Raw genomic sequence first — 12,240 nt, forward strand, 5'->3', positions numbered from 1 at the left:
CATGCACTATAATGACAACAGGTGGCCACTTGATTAATTTGTATAGTTGATGAAGCATGTTCAACCAGAGATTAAAAATAAAATGAACTCTTTGTTGGACATTGTTCTTTAATCAAAGACTTATGGTATAAATTCCTACTTAATAATATAACTATGGAAATAATATATTGTGTAAAAAATGCTTGTTCTTTATTATTCTCTTCAAAAAGTGTTTTGTATTTCGCTAAGCACCAATGATTTGTTGATGTCCCACACTGGTGTAGTCATTAAAACACAAGGGCTCAAGAACAATTTAACCTTTTATTTGGGTCTTGTTGAAATATAATATATAATATTGATAGGGTAGGTGGATGGGTGGATGGAAAGATGGATGGATGCCAAAAAAACAGTTAGATCATTCAAATGTAAAACTACAACATACAAGTGCACCCAATACAACCTAACACATGGACTTGCAAATGGTTTTCAGAAGTTACCAAGAAAAAATTAAGAAAAGGAAAAAAGGTATCAATTCAATCAAATATACATTAAAAACCAACCACTCCCTTGGAGGGAAAAAATTATAATTAGAAATAGTTTTTAACGGTCAGTATATTGCTTTGGCTCAGACATCTTGCGACTGCTATGAGGCACTTATTTCTGTAGCCTGAGGGAAGGATAATATCTGATTTCTCTAGGGTGTTGTATTTCCAGTTGGAGAGATCAGTGCATGCATGTAAACATTAGATTACAACATTCAATACAGAATATATTGGGGGAAACAGTGAACTGCCAACATAAATAATATTAATATAAAATGACATATGAAGGACATAACTGTATATTGTTGAAGCATCATAATATACATACACCTTTGATATTGCACTGCTCCCTCTTTCATCCTTTTTTACACATTTGTCAGCAGGTTTTTGGTTTGAGTAAGAGAAGCACAATGTGAGTAAAGAGACAGCACTGCTAAACAGGCACAGTATTGATAGTATCCACAATACACCACAACATCTCTTCAATAAGGTCAAAAGCACAATGTAAATAGGTTCTCCATGTAAAAAACATAAAGAAAAAAACTGTCTAGTGAGAGTCCAGTCATGAGATCATTCTGAATGAATCCTGATAAAGTATTCTGTGCACATACTCATTTGACATCTATTCTCATTAATTATTATCTTTATATACATATCCTTCATAAATAAATTGTATTTGTCTTTATTTGTCTTCTTTGTTTTAAAGACACAAACTTTCACAATACAAATGCACAGGATTGTCAAGTATGCTTTCATGCATCCGCTAAAGATGAGGCATTGGAACGGACGTTCTCTGTAACTGTACATTTAAATCCTCTGTCAAAATCCTTCATACCACTGACGACACCAGTGCATTTCTGTTCTTCACATGGATACTGGTGGTTGTTGCCAGATTTGATCTCAGCAGCTCTCACCATCCCACCAGAGCATTAAGTTTAACAGGCAGAAAGAGTCACGCACATGCCTAATCTACAAGACATGAGGCAAATTTAAGTAAATGAGTATTGGTAAATCCATGTCAAAAGAGTAGTACTTCTGTGTTATGGTCCAGATAAAAAAATGTTTTTACATTTTGGTGGCTAGTTCACCAAGTTTGCAGAATACCTTGAAGATCTTGCAGAAAGGATGTTGTTAAGCAATTCCAAGCTCAACTTGAATGGGCTTTCAGAAAAATGCTTATACATAAGGAGAAACTAATTGTATGTAATTGTGTGGCAATAAATTAAAGGCACTTATGTGACAGCAGCTACTCTACCATAGAAATAAAGACAAAAAGGACAAATACTGAAATCAAATAAGATTAATAATTTCCCTAATTTCCCAGCAAATAAGCCTATTTGAATAAAATAAGTCAAGGCCACTTTTTATCAACCTGAAACTGGAGATATCCCTTCAGCCTATGCCATTTGAGTGAAGACTACAGCAAAGGCATTTCTCAAAAGACTACATACCATGTGTTTATCTATAAGCAGCAGAATAGACCACGCCTGTTGACCAGTCAACCTGTCCCTTACTCTTAGAGACTTTAACCAGTACTGGCACTTCAAGCTCAAATGCGCATCTCAAACCAAGAGTGTCTCCGTTCACATGGCACAAAACAGGCTCTTTAAATCTGTCTACACAAAGTGATATGCGAGTCGGAGTGGTTGTCTCCTTCTCAGAGGGAGAAACCAGAGGATTTTCCAACTTGTCCCAAACACCTCCGCCAGAGCCAACTGCCAGGATTTCTTTGACCTGCATCTGGGAGAGAGTTCAAATTATGCAATACTGACGCAAAACTCACGGTCCAACTATTTCTGATGTGTGTAACACATATTCAGTGTTCTTCAGTGGCAGCCAACTGGTATGGAATGGGCATTCAGAAACGATCTAACCACACAGGAAAAGCAGTACTTGTCACAACGTTTAACTTACATAACAACTGCCCTGTTTTGTGGTTTAGTGTCACAGATTATTCAATTGGAATTTACTATGGGGGAAGGAAGACTATACAGGGTGGCAAATCACATTGAAGTGTTTGCATTGGAAAAAAAGCTAATTATTCCCATCCCATTACCCCTGGAAAACCTTGCTCCACCAAGGCTTCAACTACTTTTCTAGAACGTGAGAATAACAACTAACTTCTAAAACCATGTTGTTTGAAGAGAGGATTTGAACATTTTGGGGGTCAGATGGATGAGCGTGAATCGGGCTATGAATCAGAAGGTTGACAGTTTGATTCCCAGCCATGCGAAAATTACATTGTGTCCTTGGGCAAGGCACTTCACCCTATTTGCCTCGGGGGACTGTCCCTGTACTTACTGTAAGTCACTCTGGATAAGAGCGTCTGCTAAATGACTAAATGTAAATGTAATGTCATTTTAACTCACGTGTCAGTTGTGAATTGAGACATCTTCTCAATAGTGGTTGTGTCCTAAACAAATGAAACAAGCATAAAGCACAGAAACAGCCTCAACAACGATAAATAAAGCCCTTCTGTAAAATCACATAGTGAATTAAGTGAGCTGCTTTTTCAACACCATCACTTCAACAACAGGCTTTCTAACAAAGTCGTATCACTATACAATCACAGCCAGTACTGTTCTGGGGGTGTGTCACTCACTGAGAGGATGCCGGTAATCTGGGTGTGAAAGAGACTGCTCATTCCTCCAAACATCATCAGCCCCATGATAGCTGACCCTCGGAGCAAGGCAACCTCGTGGAGAGTGGTGAACTCCTACAAGAGAACCATAAACAGAAGGATTTGTGATTCAAACCATGTATGATACAGCACTCTTGAAAAGATTAAAAATATAATAACAGCGATACCAGCATGGCCCTTCTGAATGTTTACCTGATCCAGCTTAGACAGGGGTTGGAAGTAGTAGTACTGACAGAAGTCCAGAAACAAAGTGAACAAACTGAGAACCTGAGTATAAAAGCAGAGCTGCAAGAAGAGCCAGTGGTTCTCCTCCCCTACACAATTATTGATCCTGTAAGCATATAATTGGGAGTTATTCCGTTATATGTTGAAATATATAAAAAAAAATACAATCTAGAATATAAAAAGCGCATTTTGAATCTTTATGAGTTTGGGATTTGAATATCTGTGGTAAAGCAAAGTTTAAGCAAAGTATATTCAGAGCAAGTAATAGTAGCTGAATGTATGTCAGTCTAGGCCTGAATCTAGATCCACCAGATGCCTTGTAAAGCAAGAAGCAAGTGCAAATAACAATTTTTGCATGCTATTAAAAAAATGCACAACATTTTCAAACAACTATACCACAGATACAAAGGTAATACACACACAGGTACTTCGTTGTCATTGACTGCTTTGACAAGATGGGCAGTCATAATTTTTAAATTGTATTTGATAATTATGTTTATCTTAATTTGCTTTCATTTGTTAATTGAAATTTAATTTGACCTTAACTGGATCCTTTATACTGTAATATTCTGTTTAAGCTCCAATAGAACCACATTACCAAAACACACTGTCTATAGCTATAGATTTGGTTCATTTGGGGCAGCCAATAATTTTTGTGGTGGCAAGATGATATTGAACTCAAGTCAGAGTTAGCAGGGAGTTCTGTCTTTTAAACAAGGGGAGCTAGACTAAGTTGCTAGGTTTTTCTACAGTCTTTGCCCCACCTACTTATGTTTCTTATTGCCATAAAAGCCATGCAAAATTAAGATTTCCTTACATAAGTATAGGCTTACCAAGGACAGTGGTGGTCCATCTTGCGTACACAGTGACCACATCGGCTACAATGGTGGGACCTTTTAGGCCTCATCCGGTTGCACTTGTTACAGAACTGCCAGTTCTCTTGCTCTGAAAGTAAGACACTAATTTACTTCACACATTTAGTCTGAAAGGCACGCCTTTTTTCACATAGCTAATTTCATTATATGATCTTGAACGAGCTTGTCGTTAAATGTATTGTCAATTTTAATTGGCATGAGGCAGAGGTCTACCTAACATCTACCTGTAAGATCCACAAACACTATAGCCTCAGTATCATAAATATAATAAAACAGTCAACATTAAATTATGTTTTTGCTAGGCAAACAACATGCAATTTGCAGATTTTAAATCCCTGGTTATTTATCAGGTCATAATCAGTCACATTAAATTCTCATGTTGGAGAAAGAATCTTTTTATAATAATAAAAACATTTTTTGCATGTTGCATGCTGTGTTCTGAGAAGGCAAGTGTCTTTTCATATACATATTTTTGTATAATTTGATAACCTCAGATTGGATAATCTAAGAGGCATGTGAGGTATTTTTTACCCCTTACCTGACTGAGGTATTTTGGGGTCATGTGGAAGTTGTCCTGGGTCAGCAGTGGATGCCCTTAACAGGGCTGTTACACATAAGGCCGACGCTATGTAATAACCTAGGGGTAGAGACATAGGGATAGTGGTTGTACATCAATTTGCAAGGGCTTGTACCTTCACTGAATCACGATATGTTGTGCACTTACAGACAACTAAGGCCCAGGGGACGTGTCCTTCATTGTAATGTGGAAGCAGCACCAACTTGGGAACAAAGACAGTGTTGTAAAGCCAGACGCCAAACACCATACTGATGCAGAGCCATCCCTTGGGGTCCACCACAAAGTGCAATCGAAACTTCATAGCACCTAATTACAAGAGGACATAAAGATGTTGCATACATTTTGATATGATCTCATTTTTCTACTTATAAGAGGCATATATGCCTCATGTAATACACATTTGAATTTGGACTATATTTGTAATAACTAAATTCTTTCAATTCACATATTGGGGACAATTCTGATAGGTTCACATCGGCCATACTTCTCACTACATTTGTCAATTTGTTCTATCTGAGTTGGCCTAATTCTGATTTTAAATAATTTCACCATAAAGCATGAAGTGATGCCATAAATTGTTTACAGATTCAAGAGTTTACAGCGTGAATCTGGGCGAGGCACAAATGATGAGACACAGACTCGTGAGATATTTTTTTCATTCAGTCATTGTAATGAATGGAAGTGATACCTTGCTAGCCACAGGTAATCTAACCAACTAAAACGGATGTTTTCATTTCGGTAGTTGTCGTGATAGATCTCGATCTTCCCAACATTATTAGAAAACCTAGCTAGGCTAGTTGACAACTAGTTACTGTAGGTAGCTATCCACTTCAATCAATTATCAGTTACAATAACTGATTCCAGGCCAGGCTAACTAGATGGTAATTATTATCAGTTGCATGCCATGGCTGTATTAACGTTCTTGATATAAACAATTGTATAGTTACCTACTAGACACAGCTCCCATGAGAGTAGTTGGTTAGCTAGCCTACACAGGTTTCTTAGCAGTTGTGTGAACTTCCGTATTCAGATCCCTGCCCCAAGAAACCATCCCAGTCTCTCTGATGATGTAGCTCGTCTAGGTAGCTCTAGGTGTTGTCATTGGCCACTAGTACTACTCGTCGTTGCCAGAGTGAATGGCGAGTTTGTAAATGTTGGCCACTGGGTGGAAGCAAAGACGGTTTAAATGTTTTATCAAACATGGCAAGTGATCTTTAAATTCAGAATGATCTAGCTCTAATCAAATGATTCCGTTCAAATGATTCACTATAGCAACGGTTTAGTTTGTTACTTTGCGAGAATCAAGCCATCCTAAAAAATAATTACAATGTAAATACGATCCCAGCCCATATCTCGGTAATCCTAATCGGAGGTAAAGATTCTTTCTATGGCTCTGATCAGAGGGAGCCACCCAAAGGGTTGGGTCGGATAAGTGAGTTGGAGCATACCTTTGCACGCAAGTAACTTATTCTATGCCCAGTTGGTGGCAATGGTGCACGACGCGTCACTTGCACTTCATGGATTGCCGACAACCAAAGAAGAAGAGAGTAGGAACCTATTCAATGAAATTACTTCCGCTGTTTTGTAGTTGACAAGAAACGATTTTAGCTGTCTGAACGTTTACTATATTAAAACGTCTTGTTATTTGAATTCAAAATGGCATCGGTTAACTCTTACAAGTTGAGCTGTTCAATACCTGGACATGAAATGGATGTTAGAGGACTCTCAACTGCTTTTTTCCCAAATGGAGCTTTTGTGTCTGTATCCAGGGACCGTACCGGAAGAGTCTGGGTGCCCAATTCAAGGTAGCAAGCTACAATACTAAATACTTGTCTTTAGTAACTATGTTATATAGCTTGCATTATTGAATGGCTGTCGATTAATGCTTGAGGCATAACAAGCATTAGGTGAAGCGAGCAAGCTCTTGTGCATAAAAAATAAGGTTATCAAGCTCTCTGCTGAGCTTGCACTAACGAGCAAGCTAACGTAAAAAAAATACCACACTTGTCAAACTAGCTACTTTTGTTTCAAGTGTGTTGGTCTATCCACACAAGCGGACTTTAATGTAATTAAACTATCACGCACTAGTGGTAGTTACAAAAGCATCAAGACGTCAACATAGGCAGTTTGATAGCGACATACTTTTGAGTGTGTTCCTAAACGAGCCAACTAATGTAGCTTAACACATTGTACTATACTACTAGCTCTAGTCCCCAAGGCCAATAAGCTTGCTTGTTGTTTGTCAAGCAAACTTTACAACACGGCACAAGGTAGTCCTGTCATGTCCCGGGTAGTAAAATGAAATCTCTCGGAATTTTGTTAATTGTTGTTATTATACAGTGATTTACAAACTTAATTTAAAGTAATAGTATGTGGGAATGGGTGACATGACGAAGCATTTGCGTAGCTAGCTAGCATCCACTTAAGCACAGCATACATCAGTGGGTAAGGATGAACATGTCCAGACAATACAATAAAAGCTTACAATTTTAGTTCTCAAATCAGAAAATGTGTAGGCTACTTAAATGAAAATAAGTAGAATTCACTTTCATAAATGAGTACAGATGATTTCCCAATAAAACCTGTCAGATCATACCAGGCCACAGAATTATAGACCTACCTGTAGTAAAGAGCTGTTGTGTAATGTTTGAATTGTTGTGTATCTATTACTAATCTGTTTTGTTTTCCTTGTCTCCTCTCATCTTAACAGTCCAGACAGGGGCTTCACAGAAATGCATTGCATGACAGGCCATTCAAATTTTGTATCCTGTGTATGCATGATCGCACCCAGTGAAACATATCCCAGAGGACTCATAGCCACAGGTGGAAATGATCACAACATATGTGTTTTCTCACTGGACCAACCACAGCCCCTCTTCACTCTCAAAGGGCACAAAAACACAGGTACACTTTTGTAAACATTGCTTGACCATCACAAGCAATGTGTATTCTTCAGATTGATTAAGTTAAAAAAATGTATAGCCTTGTGTGAAGGTGCAATCCTCTAAATCGTCTGTTAGGTCAAAACTACCAATGATGGCTGTCAGTCGTGGTTAATGTTGATAACATTATGACATTACCTAACCCTACAACCACAATTAACCTTAATCAACCGTCATGTTCCTACAGTTTGCACTCTGTCCGCTGGAAAGTTTGGCACATTATTGAGTGGTTCATGGGACACCACTGCAAAAGTCTGGCTCAACGAGAAATGCATGATGACCTTAGAGGTAAGCGGGAGTGATTTGTCCTTTCATTTCTGTTGAGTTGGACAGTGCTGCAGTCTTGATCCTATGACGAGCACCAAGAGTCTCCATGGCTGTTGCTGTTTGAACGACAGGGTCACACGGCAGCGGTGTGGGCAGTGATCATTCTCCCCGAGCAAGGTCTGATGCTCTCTGGGTCGGCAGACAAGACCATCAAGCTGTGGAAGGCAGGGCGCTGTGAGATGACCTTTACAGGTGAGAGACCTGGACGAGTGGAGGTATCATTCAGCGGCACAGCAGGGGTGGTTGTTTTTCGAATCCCACTAGGCAGTTACATTCACCCACTGCTCACTTCTTAGTGTTGCCATGACAACCGTAACTCTGAGGCAATCCACTTTTGGCGTCTGCTGATCATATTTGATCTTTGGTGTCTCAGGTCACGAGGACTGTGTGCGAGGGCTGGCGGTGGTCAGCGACATGGAGTTCTTCTCCTGCAGCAATGACGCCAGTATCAGGAGATGGCTGGTGACGGGTGAATGCGTGCAGGTGTACTACAGCCACACCAACTACATCTATAGCCTGGCTGTGTTCCCCAATGGCCAAGGTAATTCATATGAAACACCCAATTTAGTAGTCTTCACTCTTCACCCAACACTTCAGTTTGTAGGATACAATAAAGTCCACGATAACAGGTATGATGAGTTCTAAAAGTCCCACCACAGCTTTTATTGTAAGTGGTTGCATCACAAATGTAACACTGTATGCTGAAGATTAATGCTTAGTCTAGGTGTCGTTGCAAGTTTGACATTTTTGTTGATATTGTTTGGTTTGTAGATAACTTGTGAATGTTTTGCCTCAGCTGTAAGATATGTCATTTCGACCCAACGTCCCCCCATGTTCTCTCCTCTCAGACTTCATCAGCACAGGCGAGGATAGGACTTTAAGGATATGGAGGCAGGGAGACTGTTCACAAACCATCCGCCTACCTGCACAGTCTGTGTGGTGCTGCTGCATCTTGCCCAATGGGGATATTGCAATTGGTGCCAGGTACAAAAAAAACAAACAAACAGTCCACTCTCATTATTGGCTCCCCTGTAGGCACACCTATATGAATGTGTGACATGACAAAAGTGCACATGCACTGGCTGTATAACCGTGATGCCTGTGGCTCCACAGTGATGGCATCATCCGAGTGTTTACCGAGGCAGAGGACCGCATAGCCAGTCCCCAGGACCTGCAGGCCTTCGAAGACGAGCTCTCCAAGACCACCATCGACCCCAAGACGGGGGACCTGGGAGACATCAAGATAGAGGATCTACCTGGAAGGGAACATCTTGATGAACCAGGTTAATGACACATATACACAGTATAACTGTACTTGAGAAGGCAAGTTTGGTTGATTCCAAATGCACATTATTTGACGACTTGTTAGACCTGAGTCGACCTTTTGGACTCTCATGGCAAAATCATTAGACGTATATATTTGTGACTAGAAAACCAGCCCAGCAATATTGCACAATATTAAGATGTTTGTGTTGTCTTAGGGAATCGTGATGGGCAGACCCGCCTGATCAAAGATGGAGAGAAGGTGGAGGCGTACCAGTGGAGCCAGAGTGAGGCCCGATGGATGAAGATTGGAGATGTAGTCGGGGGGACAAACCAGCAGGCATCCAAAAGAGTGAACTATGAGGGAAAGGTGACGGGAGATTTTCAGTTCTTATTTTATATGTGGGTTTATTTTTCTCTGTAAAATTTATATATATATAAACACATATTACATTTACTCAAGTCACTTTGGATAAAAGTGTTAATAAGTGTCAGTTAAATGAATAAATGTAATGTAAAAACAAATATTTATACATCATATATGTTGTCCAGGTTATCATTGCGCAGAAGGCCATGAACAATAGACTGTAACTCCATTTATTCCACACTTCTAGGAATATGACTTTGTCTTCACCATTGACATAAACGAAGGAGGTCCGTCCATGAAGCTCCCTTACAATGTCTCGGAGGACCCCTGGCTCACGGCACACAACTTCCTGCAGAAGAACGACCTGAGCCCCATGTTCCTGGACCAGGTGGCCAACTTCATCATAGAGAACACTAAAGGAGCAGTTGTGGGCCCGGCCCAGCCCAGCAGCGTCGACCCATTCACAGGTAGACAGACTGACATGGCACCTTGGCGTGATCAGACCAAGCCAATAACTAACAGCACAGCTGTACGTGTGGGCCCATGCATTTGCCTGGTAATCAACCCTTGTTTGGTTTTGTTCACTTATAGGTTCAGGCAGATATATTCCTGGTGCGTCTGATGGTAGAGCAGGCTTTGGAGCTGATCCTTTTACAGGTAACGCGCTGGGAAATCTATTTTGAGGTTAAGCTATTATTTGATTGTAGTAGGAATCATAACAATGCAAATTACTTAATTTTACGAGTCACAAACTCAAGTGCCTCTTTAACATTTGGACATGGTACATCCGTTCAAAACCAGAGTTACATTACGGTAGCATTGGCCAACAGCTATGAATGGAAATCATTCAGAACCTGCTTTTGTCACTGACCGTGTTGTTGTCATGGGTTGTGTCTCTGAAGGTTCTGGCCGGTACATCCCAGGATCGGAGATGCCTACAGGGATGCCTGCAGCTGGAACAGACCCCTTCACAGGTAGGAGCTATCAGAGGCTCAGAGAGAGGATCTCCACAGTTTCATCATGCAAACGTCAACTGCAATGCATTTCTACCAAGGTTGAATCCGTTTTGAATTCAAAATAAACAGGTGTTGTCCCGTCTCGGTGGCGGTGTCCCGTTTCTAGACTAGAATGACGGGACGATGAGTGAGGAGCAAACCAGTGATGTACAGTACATCAACACACTTTAACGCCCCTGTTACCTTTTCTTCCACGCGTCAGGAGGCGGGGCCTACACGTCCGCCGCCCGCAGACACACAGCCGCAAACATGTACTTCCCCAAAACAGACGGGGTGACCTTCGACCAGGCCAATTCCGTGCAGATTCTCGGTAAGCACGACGGGCTCCCGAACCGGACCGTCGCGTCCGAGCCTCACTAAGACGCCCCGGGGGGTCTCGGCTAACGGTGCATGTGCTGTGTCCCTCTCCTGCCAGCCAAGCTGAAGGAGCTGAACGGTGGGGCGCCACAGGAGCAGAAGCTCTCTGAGGAGGTGTTGGAGAGCTTGGAGAAGCTGCTGCTGTGCGTCAGTGACCTGTCCTCCGCAGAGCAGCCCACCACGCTGCAGATCAGCCTCCTGTGGAAGGCCTCCCAGTGGCCGGAAGGTATTGGACCAAATAGAATCCCTCTGTATTCCAGCTAGACCCTACTGCGACCTTTCCCCCATGGGTGAAATAAAGTGACTAAATCTGTCCATTGAATCGATATCATACAAGTAGGGATTTCAGATGCACGTTTTAGTTGTGTAGGCGTTATTCTATTCTAGATTTGTGAAAACTCTCTTTTCCCCCCCGTTGTGCAGACATTGTCTTCCCTGTGCTGGACATCCTGAGACTGGCAGTGCGCCACCCCCTGGTCAACGAGCGGCTGTGCGGCGAGGCCGAAGGGGTCCAGCTGTGCAACCACCTCCTGAGCCTGATGAAGCCCCAGGGGCGCCCGGCCAACCAGATGCTGGCCCTGCGGACGCTGTGCAACTGCTTCAGCGGCGGCCAGGGGCGCGCACTGCTCCTGGGCCAGCGCGAGGCCGTGCTGTCCCGCGCCGCCGACCTCTCGTCGGTCTGCAACAAGAACATCCACGTCGCCCTGGCCACGCTGGTGCTGAACTACGCGGGCTGCCTACACGGTCAGAGGGACCTGGAGGGCAAGGCCCAGTGTCTGTCGGTCGCCAGCGCGGCTCTGGAGACGGTACACGACAAGGAGGCCGTGTTCAGGCTCCTGGTGGCCCTCGGGACGACGGTGGCCTCTGACCAGACAGCCCAGGACCTGGCCCGCTCTCTGGGCGTCACCTCGCAAATCAATAAGTTCTCCTCCGTCTCGGAGCCCGCCAAGGTTGGAGAATGCTGCCAGCTGGTTTTAAAAGAACTGCAGTGATTCCGGTTACAAGATATGTGTTGCAACATCAAGTGTCCCTCATATTATTTGTCTCCTATCTGTTCAATTCAGTTTGTGGTGGAGGCTTGACATTTGCCGTAATAAAAGAAATGTAAATCAAACCTTTTAAGGAGGTG

The 12,240-nt window shown here is 42.2% G+C and overlaps 2 protein-coding genes across 6 annotated transcripts; one reads left to right on the forward strand and one right to left on the reverse strand.

Moving 5' to 3' along the window:
* Positions 1-287: 287 nt before the first annotated feature.
* Positions 288-6,502, reverse strand: zdhhc21 (zDHHC palmitoyltransferase 21). Of its 5 annotated transcripts, none has more exons than XM_084691149.1 (9): positions 6,288-6,500; positions 5,791-6,000; positions 4,987-5,145; positions 4,801-4,899; positions 4,221-4,332; positions 3,355-3,493; positions 3,124-3,237; positions 2,891-2,934; positions 288-2,261 (listed from the first exon to the last, which is right to left on the reverse strand). In XM_084691149.1, exons 2-9 carry the CDS (start codon positions 5,804-5,806, stop codon positions 2,138-2,140), a joined length of 807 nt encoding a protein of 268 aa, XP_084547275.1. In that variant the 5' UTR covers positions 5,807-6,000; positions 6,288-6,500; the 3' UTR covers positions 288-2,137. The 5 variants fall into 5 exon arrangements, with proteins under 5 accessions (XP_084547275.1, XP_084547276.1, XP_084547277.1 ...); XM_084691150.1 differs by having other exon boundaries at positions 6,166-6,500; XM_084691151.1 differs by having other exon boundaries at positions 288-2,255; positions 5,791-6,502.
* Positions 6,379-12,225, forward strand: plaa (phospholipase A2-activating protein). Its single transcript, XM_084691147.1, has 14 exons — positions 6,379-6,644; positions 7,550-7,743; positions 7,969-8,069; positions 8,180-8,300; positions 8,482-8,649; positions 8,957-9,092; positions 9,222-9,391; positions 9,590-9,741; positions 9,986-10,205; positions 10,330-10,395; positions 10,641-10,712; positions 10,957-11,064; positions 11,170-11,337; positions 11,535-12,225. The coding sequence occupies exons 1-14, from the start codon at positions 6,496-6,498 to the stop codon at positions 12,101-12,103; spliced, it is 2,394 nt and encodes a 797-aa protein (XP_084547273.1). The 5' UTR covers positions 6,379-6,495; the 3' UTR covers positions 12,104-12,225.
* The last annotated feature ends 15 nt before the right edge of the window (positions 12,226-12,240 follow it).

The sequence above is a fragment of the Hypomesus nipponensis genome, chromosome 25 (assembly GCF_054491055.1).
Source record: "Hypomesus nipponensis isolate SF chromosome 25, ASM5449105v1, whole genome shotgun sequence".
NCBI classification, from domain to species: domain Eukaryota; kingdom Metazoa; phylum Chordata; class Actinopteri; order Osmeriformes; family Osmeridae; genus Hypomesus; species Hypomesus nipponensis.